At 40.0% G+C, this 19030-nt stretch overlaps 2 protein-coding genes across 2 annotated transcripts; both read right to left on the reverse strand.

Annotated features, from left to right (window-relative positions):
* Positions 1 to 1387: 1387 nt before the first annotated feature.
* LOC144058326 (cell adhesion molecule CEACAM6-like) lies at positions 1388 to 4111 on the reverse strand. Its single transcript, XM_077576732.1, has 4 exons — positions 4057 to 4111; positions 3158 to 3481; positions 2788 to 3063; positions 1388 to 1699 (listed from the first exon to the last, which is right to left on the reverse strand). The coding sequence occupies exons 1-4, from the start codon at positions 4109 to 4111 to the stop codon at positions 1419 to 1421; spliced, it is 936 nt and encodes a 311-aa protein (XP_077432858.1). The 3' UTR covers positions 1388 to 1418.
* Positions 4112 to 7904: 3793 nt separating this feature from the next.
* Positions 7905 to 18892, reverse strand: LOC144058327 (cell adhesion molecule CEACAM5-like). The gene is made up of 14 exons (XM_077576733.1): positions 18841 to 18892; positions 16676 to 17011; positions 16212 to 16493; positions 15851 to 16114; positions 15452 to 15730; positions 13940 to 14209; positions 13140 to 13418; positions 12798 to 13064; positions 11458 to 11733; positions 10146 to 10400; positions 8899 to 9013; positions 8767 to 8798; positions 8605 to 8678; positions 7905 to 8513 (listed from the first exon to the last, which is right to left on the reverse strand). Exons 1-13 carry the CDS (start codon positions 18890 to 18892, stop codon positions 8608 to 8610), a joined length of 2778 nt encoding a protein of 925 aa, XP_077432859.1. The 3' UTR covers positions 7905 to 8513; positions 8605 to 8607.
* Between the last annotated feature and the right edge of the window lie 138 nt (positions 18893 to 19030).

Raw genomic sequence — 19030 nt, forward strand, 5'->3', positions numbered from 1 at the left:
CTGACGTCAGGTAAAGATGTCACGCTGCCCGCCCCTGAAAGGCACACATCGAATAAGAATACTACAGAACATACACTGCTTATCTGTATCTTTACATCCTCTTTTTATGTTATTGATGTTTTTACACAATACTGACGCGATGCTTTGAATGGAAGAAAAAAAAACGTATCCAATTGCCTGCGCTCGCCAAATGTGTGGATGGCAAAAGGACGCCATTGATTTCCTGACTTTCAACAAACATCCTGTTGAATGAGTTTTGTGAAGACGGCGGCTTAAAGTAGCCAGATTTATTTAAAGCCTCTTCTCACCAGTAGGCCGCCGTTAAGCTTCCTTCCCCCTGAGGGGAAAGCGCCGCTAAATAATTATCTGGCTGGCAAAATGAGCCGCAGGTGTCGAGCGAGCTAATCAGGTCAGTGATGCAAAGCTTTTCATTTGCTTCCAATCAGCTTGTTGCCCCGCGTGTAAATCGCTGGTGTAAAAAGGCTTGACGGGAAGAACAACTCATGCGGCATTTGGCACAAGATCATATTTTAGCCTGACTTCGTGCAAATGTATTTCTGTAATATTCATCTGATGTGTTACTCTTAATCTATTGATGGGTGGTGTTCATTCATTCAAGTGGACACCGAGACAGAAAAAAAAGGCGTAACAATTACATTTATATAAGGCATTCCCCCCTAGAGGTGAAAAAAATAATGCTGCTACTTGAGTTGTTGCATTTATTTATATTCAAGTGAGCATGAACAATGCAACTAATTTATGATAAGGTGTTACAAATCCATTTATATAATAAGTAATGGTTAAAAAAAATATTTTTTTTCCAAATGGAAAAGACTGAAACGTTTATGAGGTGTGGCATCTATTTATTCAAGTGAATGGCAATACACAATGATTCATTCAGGGTATGGTGTTAAAAATGTATTCATGTCATCAATTCATAAATCTGAGTGTAAAGAAATGACATATTTTTTCCTTCCATTCAACAGAAAGAAACGGGATGAATAAACACAGGTAATATTCACAATGGAACCTTGAGACAAATGCAACCTTCACACTGTATATTTTCCTTTCATTGTGTCTCCATGGCGATGCTTGTCACAAAGTCTTTTTTTAATAAGGCTCCTCCGTCATAAGCCGTGACATCAGGAAGAGAATGCAGTGAATCTTTATTTAAAAAAAAAAACAATCAACATCAATAAACATGAAATTTGAAAAGAGCTCATGTTGACCAATTAAATTGGCCGGAGGATTAATCGGTTAGTTGATACCTGGTCATCAACAAGTACGTTACTTGAACCACCCGAGGCTCGTTACACTCACAATCACCAGCGCTGAAAACGACCAGCTTGGGGCGACGCAGGACGCTTCGTGACGTCAGCAAGGCAGCAACAAATTGGAAAACGTCAAGAAACAACATTTCACATTTTCACAAGAGCGGGTCCAAGTGCGTTGGTACCTCTCAGGTAAAGAATGGTGGACTTTTCACGCCGGGTCACCACATTTCTGGCCGTGCATGTGTAGTTGCCTTCGCTTTGCTCATCCAGGCGCCGGACCACGTACGACGAGCCGTTGACGCTGGTGCCGTTGAACTCCCAGCCAAACTCGGCCGCAGGGACAGAATACGCTGAGCACCGCAGCGTCACCATGTGGCCCGGCGGGGCCGCTGAAGGGCCCTCGATCGATACGTTATGCGGTCCAACTGCGGGAAGTCAGAACAGACAATCATTTTCGATCGCTCCTCGGCGAAGGATTGGCAACCCTAAAATGTTAAGGTTAGGGTTTCAAAGTAGGGTTTTAAACTAGGGTTAGGGTTAAAACCCTATTTTGTAAGTATAACACTCTATTTTGAAACCCTAACCCTAGTTTAAAACCCTACTTTGTAACCCTAACCCTAGCTTAAAACCTAGGGTTAGGGTTACAAAGTAGGGTTTCAAACTAGGGTTAGGGTTTCAAAGTAGGGTTTTAAACTAGGGTTAGGGTTTCAAAGTAGGGTTTCAAAGTAGGGTTTTAAACTAGGGTTAGGGTTTCAAAGTAGGGTTTTAAAGTCGAGTTAGGGTTTCAAAGTAGGGTTTCAAACTAGGGTTAGGGTTTCAAAGTAGGGTTTTAAACTAGGGTTAGGGTTTCAAAGTAGGGTTTCAAACTAGGGTTAGGGTTTCAAAGTAGGGTTTTAAACTAGGGTTAGGGTTTCAAAGTAGGGTTTTAAAGTCGAGTTAGGGTTTCAAAGTAGGGTTTTAAACTAGGGTTAGGGTTTCAAAATAGGGTTTTAAACTTGAGTTAGGGTTTCAAAATAGGGTTTTAAACTTGGGTTAGGGTTTCAAAATAGGGTTTTAAACTTGAGTTAGGGTTTCAAAATAGGGTTTTAAACTTGGGTTAGGGTTTCAAAACAGAATTTTAAAGTAGGGTTAGGGTTTCAAACTAGGGTTTTAAAGTAGGGTTAGGTTTCAAAGTAGGGTTTTAAACTAGGGTTAGGGTTACAAAGTAGGGTTTTAAACTAGGGTTAGGGTTTCAAACTAGGGTTTTAAACTAGGGTTAGGGTTTCAAAATAGGGTTTTAAACTAGGGTTAGGATTACAAAATAGGGTTTTAAACTAGGGTTAGAGTTTCAAAGTAGGGTTTTAAACTAGGGTTAGGGTTTCAAACTAGGGTTTTAAACTTGGGTTAGGGTTTCAAAGTAGGGTTTTAAACTAGGGTTAGGGTTTCAAAGTAGGGTTTTAAACTAGGGTTAGGGTTTCAAAGTAGGGTTTTAAACTTTAAACTCATCCCACACGAGGAGGTCGTACATACTTACAGTTGACGGTGAGGTTGAAGGCTGCCGTGAGGTTGCTGATGGGGTTGCTGACCCGACAGCGGTAGACGCCGCCGTCGTAGCTGCTAACGGGTTGAATGGAGACGGTCAAGTTGTCCGCAGACAAGCTAACGGTGGGCCCAGCAAGGACGGGGCGGCCGTCCTTGGTCCACATTCGGTTGCTGATGGTCCCCGAGGCCTCGCACGTCACGCTGGCCGAGTGCTGGTCTTCGATCAGGATGTTCGTCGGACCTCGCACCATCACGCCCGACACCGGCACTGGTGGAACACGGCAACTGATGCTTTTAGGGCGGTTGAAATCAACTCTGAAACATTGAACACCAAAAATTTGACTGCGTAACAACCAACCCACCATAAACATCGAGTAGGATCTTGCCCTGTTTCAAACTGTCCCCCTGCGGGATGACGGTGAGCACGTACTCCCCACTGTCAGCCACCGTCAGCCTCCTGAGCTGCAGGCTGCCGGTGGTCCGGTCCAGGGTGATTCGCTCGCCGTAACCGTCGCCGGGCAGGTCTTCGTCTACGCTGGAGGTGATAACGTTGGCGCCTTTGAAGGACCAGCTGACGGAGAGGAAGGGGCGCTCCGGAGGCCGCAGGGTGGTGCTGAAGGTCACACTGCCGGACACAGCGCCGCTCAACGGGCCCGGCGGGAGCACGTTCTGGGCCGTGCACTCGCCTGACACAAACAGAAGAACACTTGACTACAAGTACCAATATTTGAACAAACATACAAAAAAAAAAAAAATCCCTGAAAATCCATTTTCCCTTCGCTGCTTTAGAGTGCTTCGTTGTTGGCTCTTGTGTGTCAATAATTATTTATATATATATGTATATATATAAAGTTTTTTTTTTTACCCTGTTTTTGAATAATTTATTTCTTTTCTCTATTTTTCTGGAAAAAAAATCTGAAAAATTCCCCCTAAAAAATATTTTATTATGTCATTTTTTAAAATAATTTTTAATAAATTATTTATAAAAAAACGGATAAGTTTAGGTTTAGGTGAATGCAATAGAGTGCGCTCCATACCAAATGATTAGCGCAGACTTTATTCTCTCTGTTTGTCTTTTTTTTTTAACATATTGAAGGTTGAAAACGGCCTATTTTAACAAAGTGAGGAGAAGAAAGTACAGAAATCGCTTTACCTGGAAAAATCCTCTTGTGTCCAATACTAAAATATTTGCACTTCGTAGTTTTTGTTAATTTCCAAAACTGCAAATAAAGGAGGAAGGCGCGCATCAAGCGACGTGTACCTGCTAGAAGCCAGACGATAGCGGCGATGGCGACCCACAGCAGCCTGACGTCCATGACCACTCGTCAATTCCCAAACAAGGAGATCCACTTTCTTCTTGCTCTTTTATACGCAAGTAAGCTCCTCCTTCTCACAAAAGCAGACAACACAATTTGGTGGGGAGTGCAAATGAACTGCATGTCAAATAACACGCGCACACACATTGATGGTAAGCACATTCCAGAATGGGGTTTGCATGTGTTTTCTCTGGGCTTCCTCTCACATTCCTGATTAACTAGCGACCAATCCGGGGTGTACGGTATCTCACCAAAAGACGCCCGGGATAGATTGCAAACATACATTAGGTACATTGAAGAATTTAAATTGCCTTCAGGTGTTTTCCAACCAAAAGATGCCTCGGATAGACACTAAACACGCTTGTTAGTTTCAGTGACAATTCAAAATTTTTTAGTGAAACCCAACGCTTCATGTCGCTTGACTGGCGACCAGTCCAGGGTGTAACCTGCTCAAAATCAACCAGGATAGGCTCCATGTCACCTAATAGCAATCATCATAAGGGCAAAAGTGATACAGAAAATGAATGGAAGGAGTTTTGAATTATTGGAGAGATGATTGTGGTGTTTTTGTTAGTAGACAGTCGTTTGAGAATTGTAGTTTTAATCAGGGATGTGATTTGACCAAAGTGAAATTATCTGAAAATTTAGCCGGGGGTCTGGGGGCCGCTGGTACTCAGCTAGGTCCAGGGCAGTGCCCTGGTGGGGGGACAAGGACAAGCTCATGGGTTTTCCGTGTTTTTAAGTACTTTCAATGCACTCACATGACAAAGAAATAGACAAAACAACAGCATAAATTTTCAATGTCTATTGAACTATCCCATATAAAATGGCAGTTTTAGTCAACTCAAAATCAGTCACATTCAAAAACATTGGACTGCCTTTGCTTTTAAAAACTATCACTGAGAATATCATCATATCTAACTAATGTGATTACTAAGTTAACACATAAATAATGTTGAAGAGTTCAAATTTCATGAACAAATAATTGTATCATGACCAAATGAAAAGTAACTCATATTAGAGCATACCACAAATGTCTTTGTTATCGCAGAAGATTTTATCTGTCGGAGTCATGTCCATACACAATGAACTACTAAAAAAAAATAATAATAAAAAAATATCGGAATTTTTTTTTTGGGGGGGAGATAAAAAAAGCGGAATTCCATGAATTAGCGGAAAAATCACATCCCTGTTTAATGTATTACAAAATACTAGTGAGCTTCTTTAATCTTGCACTTGATGAATATTCCATATATTTTTTTAAAACCCAACTAATATTAAAACTAACAAATACTTTTCTAAAAAAATAAAAACAAATGAGAACCAACAAACCTGCTCTAAAAACAAATAAAAAAATAAATGAATTAAGAACAAAAAAGTTCAAACAAACTGGCTATAATGAAAAAGTCCCAAACTATTCCAACCCTGCCTTACACATTATTTTCTGTTCTCACTCAACGAATACCAGATGACGAAGACTGCGTCGCGTTTCAGTAGCTTTGCGAGTGTTTGCGCATCCTTTTTTAGTTTTTTACGAGCGAATTGATGAATGATTTCGAGGGAGTCGTGTTTGACCGGCAGCAGTCTTGCGTTCCGTTCCTTGACTGAAGGACGATCAAAGCGATGACGGAGACACTCAAGAAAGGAATTTCAGGTGGATGTTGTCGCCAATCTGTGCTTAAAGATGACACGTGACGTTGGCTTTTTACAACTCCGGCTAACAATGAGCCTCTGTTAGTGGCACTCGAGCGCAAATACAAAATGACTCGACGGTTTCAGTGTCCCACCTGCTTCAATTAAAACTCTTTGACTGCCAGACGTTTTCAGAAAAGGGATGCCGTGGGTGCCAGCCGATTTAAGCATTTTGACTGATCTTTCAAGGGCCACAGAAAATTATGTGTTTGGACTATGGAAACACACATACTACCAAATGAAAGATTGGACTCTCATCTTTCATCAGAAAAAAAAAAGTTTGTTTCTACCTTATTCCGTTTTTCAGTAATCAACAATAGAAAATGGTTAGTTTCACCTCTGTTTTGAAACAAACGTCTTTTAACGTCTTTGGCACTCCTCCCTAGGATTTTACTAAACGTTATTTAACGTTTTTGGCAGTCAAAGAGTTAAAGGTAGTTGTGCTTACTGTTCTTTCCGACAAATCTTTTTTTTTTTTTTGGGGGGGGGGGGGGGTCTCTTCACAATTGAAATCCTACAAATTTTGGCTTGAAAGTCACAACAACAACAAAAATCCCCGGCACCATTTTTTTTTGGTGAAAACCGGCGGACATGTCTATCATGACGGGACACACGAAAAAGTGTCAGGGACCCCCTATGCTTGAAATTAAAAAGGAAGTCGGCCATTTTGGTTTGAAGCAGCCATTTTGAGCAAATTCCATACTTTGGCTGACTTCTACTCGGGCAGTGATTCTAACAGTGTGGCACGCAAGCTCCCTCTAGTGGTACACAAAAGAATCAGTGAATGAAATGCTCAAAATGTGCATATTAGTAGAATCAACTTTTTTCAATCTAGTTCAGTACATTTGTTAAATACAGATTAATTGTATTTCGCTGTTGTGTACAATGTATTTCAAACTTTTTTTTTTAGGTAAAACGTTTTGGGTTAGCAATGAGCTAAGTTACTTTTATGTACCTTTTTGAACGGAAACAAACCATTAACTTTCCTCATGAAAAACATGAGGTATCAATTTAAGGGAGTCTTGATGGATGCATTTTTGGGAGTCGTGAAAATCAATTGAAAGGAAAATGAATACAATTAAATTTCTTGACAAATGAAGCCTTTAATACAACAGGACAGTAGCCAGGCTGTGATTGTTGCTAATACACGCGTTGCTTTATTTACTAATGACATAAATAAATATATATTTTTGAAAAATTAGGAAACAGTCAATATTTGATTAAAATGCAAAAACAAACACATTAATTGAATGTTGATTGTGTGTAATTCATTTTTTTAAAGAATCCATTGGATTTCATTTACGGTTATTTTTTTATTTATTTAGAATGTTATTATTGGAATCAATTTAGATTTGTTTCCATGTGTTGTTTATTAGAGATTATGATAAATGACATTCAATGTGATTTGGAAGGATCATATCCTCTTCCATGATAAAAATATGAATTCATTTTGTCCTTGGCATCATCTCGATCGCACCCGTAAGTTTAATTATTGATTTGTGTCGAAATATCAGTTTAATATTAATAGCGATAAGGTCTGAACTGACGACGGGTCAGAGTGTCGTCTCGTTGATATCGTCGAGTGATGCTGATGCGGTGGCCAGAAAAGAAGAGCTGCTGGGCGGACGTCTGTTATCAATCACAGACAAAGTCCGTTTATTTGCCTCGTAAAAATATTCAACATTCTGCCCTCAGTGACACGACTCTGCATATTAAGCACCAGCAAAAAAAAAAAAAAAAAAAAAAAACATTCCTGAGTAGTTTACACTGTCACGTATTTATAAAAACCAAAACAAATTTTCCACTAACAGTGAATAAAAGCTGCAAACCAATCTACTAAAAAGACAAATAATATAAATAGCAGCACAGCTAATAGATCTCATTTCTTCTCACCTGCTTTATGCACTTTAAAGATAAGAACGGATTCAACGTGCAACCTAATAAAAATGTTTACCATCCACCCGTGCACTGTGATTACCTTGAAGCAGGTAAAACAATAGCGACGAACATAAAGTGGAAGCGATAGCCTCTCCAAATATGATACACACAACACGCACACACACACACACTGCACCTACATTTCAAAATGAAGACACATGACAGTGATTATCATTTTATTACCAACTTTATATCAGCGATTAGATGAGATTACAAAAGTACAATAATATTCAGGCAATAAAAGTTGAATATATTCACAAATATGTACACGATGAAGACCAGCGTATTAGGTCAAAAATATTGGACCTTTTTTCTACACGTATTACCACGTTTTGTTTCAAATAGTTGCCGTAAATGCCTCCTTACTGTAATAGACTTTAGAAAGACACAAAGGGCTCCATTTTCCTGACCGTCATAAATCCTGCGTGTCTCTGCCGGCGGAACTGTAAGAGGCAGGGAGGTCGGAGAACGCTGTGGGAGTGGTCACAGCCACCTTCAATCATGGCCAATCACAGGGGCTCCTTTTATTCCCTTTAAATGGCAAAAAATTAAAAAAAAAAAAAAATTGGCAAACACGCAGTGAGCCTTGCGCTGATACGGAAAGTTTGACATGCTAATCGTTGGGTCACCGCGCTAAACAAAACAACTAAAATCACTGTGAAAAGGCAATGAGTGGTTGAGTATAAATAATAATTAAAAATGATCATTTTCAAGACAAAGACCCCAAGTGTTGTTTTGATGCGGAGGACTTCTTCGGTTTGTTTCTCATCTCCTGCAGAAAAACAAAAACAAAAAAAATCTGTTATGAAAGAAATACAGAATCAAAGTTTGTATTTGAATGCTGACAAAATTCCCGAACTTACATTCTAACGGTCATTCTGCGTTCTAGCTGAGATCTTGTACATGTCCGAGTGATTCACTCTCAAACTTTTTCTCCCTGATGGAAATGCAAACAGTTTTGTCTTAATTGCTGGAGTGGAGTTTCTAAAAAAATATTTTGGAAAAAATAAGATATGAATACGAACCTCTCTTGAGCGCTGGGTAAATGCTATTGTGTCTGTAAGGTCAAGCAAAGTTCAAATGTTTTTTTGTTATTGTTTTTTTTTTTTTTTTTTTAAGTAATTTTCTGTCTTTAGATATAATGTGAGGATGTTCACCTTTTCCTTCTTTTAAGACCAAATGTGATCAACACGATCACGACGATGATGACGATCAAGCACGCGGCCGTGACGGCGGCGGCGACCCCGATGGACGGCCAGCAGTCAGGCAAGTCTGGGGGGGGGGGGGAGAGATGGCCGCTTGTTATTCACAATGAATGAATTAACTCTTTGACTGCCAGACGTTTTCAGAAAAGGGATGCCGTGGGTGCCAGCCGATTTAAGCATTTTGACTGATCTTTCAAGGTCCACAGAAAATTATGTGTTTGGACTATGGAAACACACATACTACCAAATGAAAGATTGAACTCTCATCTTTCATCAGAAAAAAAAAAGTTTGTTTCTACCTTATTCTGTTTTTCAGTAATCAACAATAGAAAATGGTTAGTTTCACCTCTGTTTTGAAACAAACGTCTTTTAACGTCTTTGGCACTCCTCCATAGGATTTTACTAAACGTTATTTAACGTTTTTGGCAGTCAAAGAGTTAAAAGGATGATTGCGCCTTAGACGCCATTCTCAATTCATGAGAACAGTGCTTCGCAACGTTTTTACACCACCTCAAAAAAGGCTTGCAGTAAATACTAAATGGTAAAATCATGCGAAAGACTCTCCAAGTACCACCGGTGAATGCAAATGTATTGTTCTTGTAAGCTAAATAAAACTGAACTTTACTTGGCGATTTGACTGTGCAGGATTAAACATAAAAAAAGTCACCATAATATTGCGCACAGTTGGGACATTTAATTCAGTAATTCTTTCACGTACCACTAGAGGGAGCCCAAGTACTACAAACTGTACTCATACAGCAGTTAAATTCAGAAAGTGAAACACAATTGATAAACACAGGCCAATTCTTACCTAATTTTGATATTTAAAATTATTTTGGTTTTCTTTTGTCATATTTAAATGTCTTAAGAGTGATTTTTTTTTTTTTTGCATTAAAATAATCAACATTTCAAACAAAAAAAAAAATCATGAAATATTTCACTCTGCGTGTTTCACTTTTAAATTTGAACTACTGAAATAAATTATCTGATTATCATTTATTCACAGTTATGGAAAAAATGGTTAGACCACTCTTGATTCCTCAGATTTTGTTCATTTTAAATGGTCGGTACAACTAAAGCTGCATTTGTTTGGGCAAATTTACTGCTGATATATTCTTGATAATAACCTAAACTGCCAACATAGAAATTCAATTTACGACGAAGCCAAAAGGAACCGAGCTTGATTGCGCAATACTTACCCGAAACAGCTAACTGGTGGCGTCCCGTCGCACTCTGCCCCGTGACGGCATTGCGGGCTGTGCAGACGTACGTGCCAGCGTGCCAATGTTGGCTCGAAGCGATGACGTACGCGGCGGCGTGCACACCGGCGGGCTTTCCGTTAAAAAGCCAGGAGAAGCTCGCCGTCGGTACGGACGAGGCGGAGCAGAGAAGCGTCGCGTCTTGGCCCACGAAAACCGAGTCCGGGGCCTCGATGGTCAGCCGGTCCGGACCGTCTGTCCATCAACACATTGTTATTATTAAGAGAGAAGTGCGAGAAAAGGCACCTCGTAGTTTTGCCAATAGAAGAAAAATGAACAGCATCTTGTGTTCATCTTTAAAGGGAATATACTTGTATCATAATAATAAGCAGCAAACTGAATTTTACTGTCACACTAACAACAGACAATTCAAATTTAGGTATTCAAAACAACCACAAGCTTAGTGTTTCACTCCACTAGCTTAATGCTAATACTATGTAGCATCTATGTTACAGTGCTATAACACATGTAGAAAGATAGCATGACAGTACTCAGTCGTATTCTTTATCCTCTGCGATGAACTAAAATCAGTGGCATACTGATGAGCTATGAGTTGAGTTTTACTGAGCGGTATATCTGCCTGTTAGTCTCATAGTGTCCCCTGGTGGCAACACCAGAAGGAGCAGCACAATGGCCATTTTATTGATGCAATGTGGCAAAAACGGTTTAATTATTTTTCATGCTAATTTTCCTCATTAACTCTTTGACTGCCAGACGTTTTCAGAAACGGGTTGTCCCCAGTGCCAGCCGATTTTAAACATTTTGACTGATCTTTCAAGGTCCACAGAAAATTATGTGTTTGGACTATGGAAACACACATACTGCCAAATGAAAGATTGGACTCTCATCTTTCATCAGAAAAAAAAGTTTGTTTCTACCTTATTCCGTTTTTCAGTAATCAACAATAGAAAATGGTTAGTTTCACCTCTGTTTTGAAACAAACGTCTTTTAACGTCTTTGGCACTCCTCCATAGGATTTTACTAAACATTATTTAACGTTTTTGGCAGTCAAAGAGTTAAAGTACACATGAGTTAAGTTAAGTCCTGTTGTTTTGGAGGAAAGCTGGAAAGCTGAATTTTAATTCATTTCAAAGCTCCACTGCATATTTTTATGCAACATTTTTGTGGTGATTTTTTTCCTAACGTAAAATATGTCTTGGCTCAATAAAGGTTAGCTATCGCCGATCTAGAAAGTATACAAAGTATTGCGTGAAATCGAGCAAGTCGACACGAGTGTCTGTCTCAAACTCACACTGAATGAAAAGATGCAGCGGGCGGCTGAGTTCCTGACTGAGGCCGTTGGACACGTTGCAGCTGAACGGACCCTGGTCGTAGCGCGTGGCGTTGACGACGGTGAGCGCGGAGCCGCCGTCGGTGAGATGAACTCTTGGACTGCTCGTCACCTCCAAGCTGCCGTTCAACCACAGGAAGGAAAGTGCGGATCCGGCGGACGAGCAGGACATGGCGGCGGAGCTGAACTCAAACATGACTGAGAGGTTCGAGTAAAGGGTCACGTTGGAAACTGGAGCTGTGGATGAGGACGAGAAGAACTTTCAGTTCATATTTTGAAAGCGAGAATACAATGCATGTGCCGGCACGTGTCAAAATGAGAGGTCCTGGGTTCAAATCCTGGATGAGCCTCCACTTGTCATAGACTGGATTAAAGCCCGTGGGAAAAATGAGGGGATGTAGGTTGCCATATTTATATATAATGTGTGTGTATCAACATTATTTTAGTTAACTAAAACTAACGAAATAACCACAACATTTTGGTTAAAAAAATAAAATAAAAATGAAATTGCTTTTTTTTTTTTTTTTTTATTAATAAATAAACCTAAAAGTAACTAAAACTACATTTTACATTTACAACACAAACTATATTTTTAGTGAAAAGGTCCTTAAGTTTTTGTCTTTGCTAATTAATAATTAATTTAATACATGAGCGTTTTGGGGTTGATTACAAATGTGAATTAAGTATATTTATTTCGATATTAACCGAAATAAGGACGTTTGAACGTGTGTCGCGCAGAAGTGACGTCATCAAGCAGCAGCCAATAGAAAAGCACCTTCAGATGACGTCGCTCCTGGCTGACAATTTTGCGTATTCGACTTTTGGCTCCAATAGGGTCACCTTGCCTGCTTTTTCATTTCAGTCATCCGAAATCCAACACTTAGGGAAGTGCGTTACTCTTTTTGTTTTACCATGCATGGTATTTATCCAATCTTGCACACAAATAATACACTTTTTTTTTTTTTTTTTTTTTAAACAAAAACGAATACTAGAACAAACTAAAACTAAGCGTTTTTAAATAACTAAAACTAATTTAAAAAAATAACAAGGCTGCCCTGAAAACTAATTAAAACTAAGTAAATTTAAAAAACAAAACTCAAAACAAAATAAAAACTATTATTGATACTTTATCAATAATATCTATTTTCATGCCATCTCACTTGAGTTTTCTTTCTTTTGGCAATTTCGATGACAGGCGACTAAACACAGCCGACTTCAAAGTTTGCATATTCATACGGTAGCATAAGAAAACAATATTTTGCCATTCGTCCAGGTTGAGGATCTGGTATATCCCGACTTACATTGTATAAAGATGGCCGACGGCTGCGTCGTTTGATATTTCGCAGTTTTGCTGTTAGAGGCCCGGCAGCTGTAGTTCCCGCTCTGGTTCTCCTGAACGTTCACCAGATTGAGCTCCGGTCCCGAATGGGACAACGAGTCTCCGTTGAGGAACCACTGAAACAGGGCAGGAGGTCGGGACGCAGCCGAGCACGACAGGCTGATGTTGGACCCTCTTTCAAAGTATTCCCCCGGCGGAAATAGCGTTAAATCAACGCTTTCTGGTCCATCTGTGGCAAAACACAAAAAGAAAACAACTCAATAAAAGCAGCCAGTGAGAGTGTGACGACTTTTGTTTGACTCACAGCTGACGGAGAGTTTGAGCGGCGGGCTGCTGGCGTTGCTGAAGTTATTGAAGACGTGACACGCGTAGGGTCCCTCGTCGTAGCGGCTCACGTTGAGGATGGTGAGGACGGCGCCTTCGCCGTCGATCTGGACCCGATCGCCGCTCGCCAACTCAGAGCTGCCGTTCCGCCAGACAAACGAGGGGAACGATCCTGCCGAGGAGCAGGAGAGTCTGACGGAGCCGGTGAGCTCTTCCACGTCCGTGTTGCTGGCACTGATCACCACGTTGGAGATTTCTGCTATAGACCGGAGAAAAATATTTCAGGAAGAGAATGCGCTGGATCGCTATCGCTCCTCTGACACTTCCACTTCATGTACTACAGGGATGTGATTTGACCAAAGTGAAATTATCTGAAAATTTAGCCGGGGGTCTGGGGGCCGCTGGCACCCAGCTAGGTCCAGGGCAGTGCCCAGTGGGGGGGGGGGTTGGGGGCAGGGGGCATGAACAAATAATTATATCATGACCAAATGAAAAGTAACTCATATTAGAGCATACCACAAATGTCTTTGTTATAGCAGAAGATGTTATCTGTCGGAGTCATGTGCATACACAATGAACTACAAAAAAAAAAATAAATAAATAATAAAAAAAAAAAAAAAAAAAAAAATTAAAATAAATCGATTTTTTTTTTTGGGGGGGGGGGGGGATAAAAAAAGCGGAATTCCGCGAATTAGCGGAAAAATCACATCCCTGGTACTAGCTCTGCACTATACAGCTTGCCTCAAATTTCAATTCATGGCGTGATTTGATCAAACTTACATCTTTTCACGGAAACAGCGACGGGCTCCGATGTTAGATTCCTCCTTGTTTTGTCATTAAAGACCTGGCAGCTGTAGTTTCCACTCTGATGCAAATGAACGTTCACCAGCTTGAGCTCCGGTCCAGCGTGGGACAAACGGTCTCCGTTTCGGAACCACCGGAATTGCGGCGGAGGGCCCGAGGCCACCGAGCAGATGAGGTCGACATCCGAACCTTCGTCGTAGCTTTCTTGGGACGGCGAGCTCATCAGGTTCATATTCTCTGGTCCAACTGTTGTGGGGGGGGAAAAGATAATAATATGTTAGAAAGTCAATGTTATTTCTATAGTTGCCGATTCGCAACACAAGTTTTCATAAGGCACTTTCAGGGATGTGATTTGACCAAAGTGAAATTATCTGAAAATTTAGCCGGGGGTCTGGGGGCCGCTGGCACCCAGCTAGGTGGTGGGGGGACAAGGCTTCGCCCCCCGGAGCTCATGGGTTTTCCATGTTTTTAAGTACTTTCAATGCACTCACATGACAAAGAAATAGACAAAACAACAGCATAAATTTTCAATGTATATTGAACTATCCCATATAAAATGGCAGTTTTAGTCAACTCAAAATCAGTCACATTCAAAAACATTGGACTGCCTTTGCTTTTAAAAACTATCACTGAGAATATCATCATATCTAACTAATGTGATTACTAAGTTAACACATAAATAATGTTGAAGAGTTCAAATTTCATGCACAAATAATTGTATCATGACCAAATGAAAAGTAACTCATATTAGAGCATACCACAAATGTCTTTGTTATCGCAGAAGATGTTATCTGTCGGAGTCATGTGCATACACAATGAACTACTAAAAAAATTTAAAAAAAAAAAATCGGAATTTTTTTTTGGGGCGGGGGGGGGGGGGAGATAAAAAAAGCGGAATTCCGCGAATTAGCGGAAAAATCACATCCCTGCACTTTACACACTGAGCAGCAACATCAACATAACGTCACCACCCCAAAATCGTGCTCAATCGCTAATTTAATAGGCTTAAAAATAGCTAATGTATGACACTGTAGCAAACATCAGCAGCCTCATTCGTCCACATCAAAAGTCTGTCTTAACACAAAAATACTAACCCGACATAAAGCCTAAAATATTCTACTTCCCAAAAGCAAATGACCGTTTTTGTCATTTTCCCAAACTCTTTTTCAAAGGTCTTAGAGCCATGAGTGATGCAATAAATAAAACGCTGCTCTGACGAAATAGTGTAAAATTTGCACAATTTGGCTGATCACTTGACTTTGTAACAGAACGGACGATGAATAATTACCACTCGACCCCCGAGGTTACTACAACTGCACTCCGGTGTTGAAGGTAAATATACCCGCAGACACGAAAGTTATTTGTTGATGTTTAGGATATATAGAGTGAGCAAATGATAGGGAGGTTTGGCAACCAGGGGAAAGAAAAGAAAACAATAGGCAGAACAACAGTAACAGTCCCATGATGAGATTAAGGTTTACGACTCACAGTAAACAGACAGGACCACCGGATCACTGGTGCCGTTGCTGATCATGTTGAACACGTGACACCGAAACGGTCCCAGATCATAACGTGTCACGTTGACGACGGTGAGATTGGCGCCTCCGTCCGTCAGCTGAACTCTCTCACTTTCTGTAACCTGAGAACTGCCGTTCAGCCAGCGAAAAGACGGCGATGTCCCACTAGAGGAGCAGGACAGACTGACGGGTCCACTGAATTCAAACATTTCTGTGCTGCTAGTCTTGACCTCCACTCTGGAAACCGGTGCTGTTGACAAAAAAGATTATTTTTAGGCGTTCGATAGGGATTCTTTTTCGGAATTTATTAGCGTAAAAAAATATAAAAAATATGCCGTATCCAAGGCAACCAGTTTTATGGTACACATACCCAATATAGTTATAGCCGAGCGGCGATTTTTGGACTTCATTGTTTTGTTGTTGAAGGCCTGACAGCGGTAGTTCCCGCTCTGACTGTCTAGAACGTTCTGCAATCTGAGCTCAGGTCCAGATTCGGCCAACAGTTCTCCATTCAAGGACCACTGAAAGACTGCAGGAGGTCTCGATCCAACAGAACAGGACAGGATGATGTTGGAACCTTCCAAGTGGTATTCCAGTGACGGCGATGTGGTCAAACGGATGTTTTCGGGACCATCTGCAGATTGTGGGACATGTGAAGACAAAAACAGGTTGATCGTGAAGGTTTTTTCGATAGCGATGGAAAGCAACACGGATAATCTCCATGAGCTCACAGCTGATGTAGAGGTCGACCGGGTCGCTGGTGCCGTTACTGATCCCGTTGAACACGTGACACCTGAACGGTCCCTGGTCGTAACGGGTCACACGGGTTAAGGTGAGCTTGGAGCCTCCCTCGGTGATCTTAACCCGGCCGCCGGCCGTGATCTCGGAGCTGCCGTTCAGCCAGCGGAAGGACAGTCCGGAACCGGACATAACGGAACAGGACATTGTGACTGGACTGTTGGACTCCAACAAGTCTGTGCCGCTTGGAATTAAAACCACGCCGGAGATCGCTTCTATGAATGGAAGAAGAAATGTAAAAATGGTGGTCTTCTCTGAACTTTTATTATTGCATTTTTTTGAGATCACAAAAAACGCACATGCAAAGAGAGGAGTGTGTCGGCTTCTTAAAAATCTATGATATACTAAACATCCTCAAATACAGCACTATATTATATTATATTGTATATTATCATACCATATACGTCCAGTTTACAGTTCCCTCTCTGATGAGCTCCGCCCATCGGTATGATTGTGACCGTGAAATCTCCAGCGTCTCTCAAGCTCACGTTCCTGAGCTCCAGTGATCCCGTGTGGCGGAAGAGGGTGATCCTGTCCTGATATTGTGGCACTGTCACGTTGGTGCTATTGGTGGAGGTTACGATACTAGTAACGGCGCCTTGGATATCCTTAACGCTCCAGGTGATGGCCAGGAACGGTGTCGCCGGCGGAGTCACTGTTGTGTTGAACGTCACCGTTTGTCCAGCAGTTGCCAGCAGGCTGTCGGGCAGCACACCAGCGGCATTGCTTGAGCCTGAGGAGAATAAGAACAAATAAAGAGAGGAAATGCACTACATGATATATTAACTCTTTGACTGCCAGACGTTTTCAGAAACGGGATGCCGTGGGTGCCAGCCGATTTTAAGCATTTTGACTGATCTTTCAAGGTCCACAGAAAATTATGTGTTTGGACTATGGAAACACACAAACTACCAAATGAAAGATTGAACTCTCATCTTTCATCAGAAAAAAAAGTTTGTTTCTACCTTATTCCGTTTTTCAGTAATCAACAATAGAAAACGGCTAGTTTTACCTCTGTTTTGAAACAAACGTCTTATAACGTCTTTGGCACTCAACCATAGGATTTTACTAAACGTTATTTAACGTTTTTGGCAGTCAAAGAGTTAATATACAAAGTACAACAAGAGATGTTTAATTTTTTTCAAACAATAACAATAATGATAATTATGATATTGATGGATTAATATTTCCCAACAATATAATATTACTGTGGACTGGTAATTGTAATTTATATTATACATGATTTTTAAAAATGTAAAATACTGCACATTTATCTAGTTACAACAAATATTTAAAATCCAAACAATAATAATAATACTGTCATGATGATGATTAGAACAGTAGCAACAATAATTCATTCATGATTAATTTTTTGAATAGAAATGTAGAATATGAATTGGAATATATTCATCATTTACAATGAATTAATATTTAAATACACAGAACATTATTTATCTAACAGCAAATAATATTTAAAATGATGCATTCAGAATATAATATTTAATCCATACTTTAAATTCCATCAAAATGTGTAACAGTTACTTTTACGTATTGTTAAAATGTATTAATCGGGGATGTGATTTGACCAAAGTGAAATTATCTGAAAATTTAGCCGGGGGTCGGGGGCACCCAGCTAGGTCCAGGGCAGTGCCCTGGTGGGGGGACAAGGGGGGCGAAGCCCCCCGGAGCTCATGGGTTTTCCGTGTTTTTAAGTACTTTCAATGCACTCACATGACAAAGAAATAGACAAAACAACAGCATAAATTTTCAATGTATATTGAACTATCCCATATAAAATGGCAGTTTTAGTCAACTCAAAATCAGTCACATTCAAAAACATTGGACTGTCTTTGCTTTTAAAAACTATCACTGAGAATATCATCATATCTAACTAATGTGATTACTAAGTTAACACATAAATAATGTTGAAGAGTTCAAATTTCATGAACAAATAATTGTATCATGACCAAATGAAAAGTAACTCATATTAGAGCATACCACAAATGTCTTTGTTATAGCAGAAGATGTTATCTGTCGGAGTCATGTGCATACACAATGAACTACTAAAAAAAAAAAAAAAAAAAAAAAAAAAAAAAAAATCGGAATATTTTTTTTTGGGGGGGAGATAAAAAAAGCGGAATTCCGCGAATTAGCGGAAAAATCACATCCCTGATTAATATAAGAACATGCATGACTCATTTCATGTTTAACATTTTAAAATAATCAGACATGATAGAGTACAACATACGACATTCATGTAGTTAGCCACAATTTCTTTTTATAAATAAAATAACCTAAAAAATATTAACTATAGCACACAATTCATTATTTATGCAATTATAAACAAATATCAAGGGTTTATGTGTGACTGACAAAAAACAAAATCACACATGGTCATTAGACCATACAACTTGTTATGTGATCAACATAATTCAACTGTATTCTGCAAAAATCTATAAGCAAAAAAAAAAAAAAAAAAATGATGACAGTTTTTGAAAAGATGGATTACAATTAGAAGACGCTTCTCATTATTTTATATCAAATTCTTTAGTTACAGCTTACCTGAGAGGGCTCCCAGGATCAGCAGCAGCAGCAGCAGCACAGATGTCGTCATATCTGCAAGCTCCAAACATCAATAAGCGATTCCAGAGAGGAGGCGCAGTTAATACGCCAGTTAGAAGGAGGAGCATGAACCCACTTGAACCTTTGCGAACTTAAGTAGTTCTGCACAATTGTTTTTTTTAACATTAAC

This window comes from Vanacampus margaritifer, chromosome 9 (genome assembly GCF_051991255.1).
Source record: "Vanacampus margaritifer isolate UIUO_Vmar chromosome 9, RoL_Vmar_1.0, whole genome shotgun sequence".
NCBI lineage: Eukaryota > Metazoa > Chordata > Actinopteri > Syngnathiformes > Syngnathidae > Vanacampus > Vanacampus margaritifer.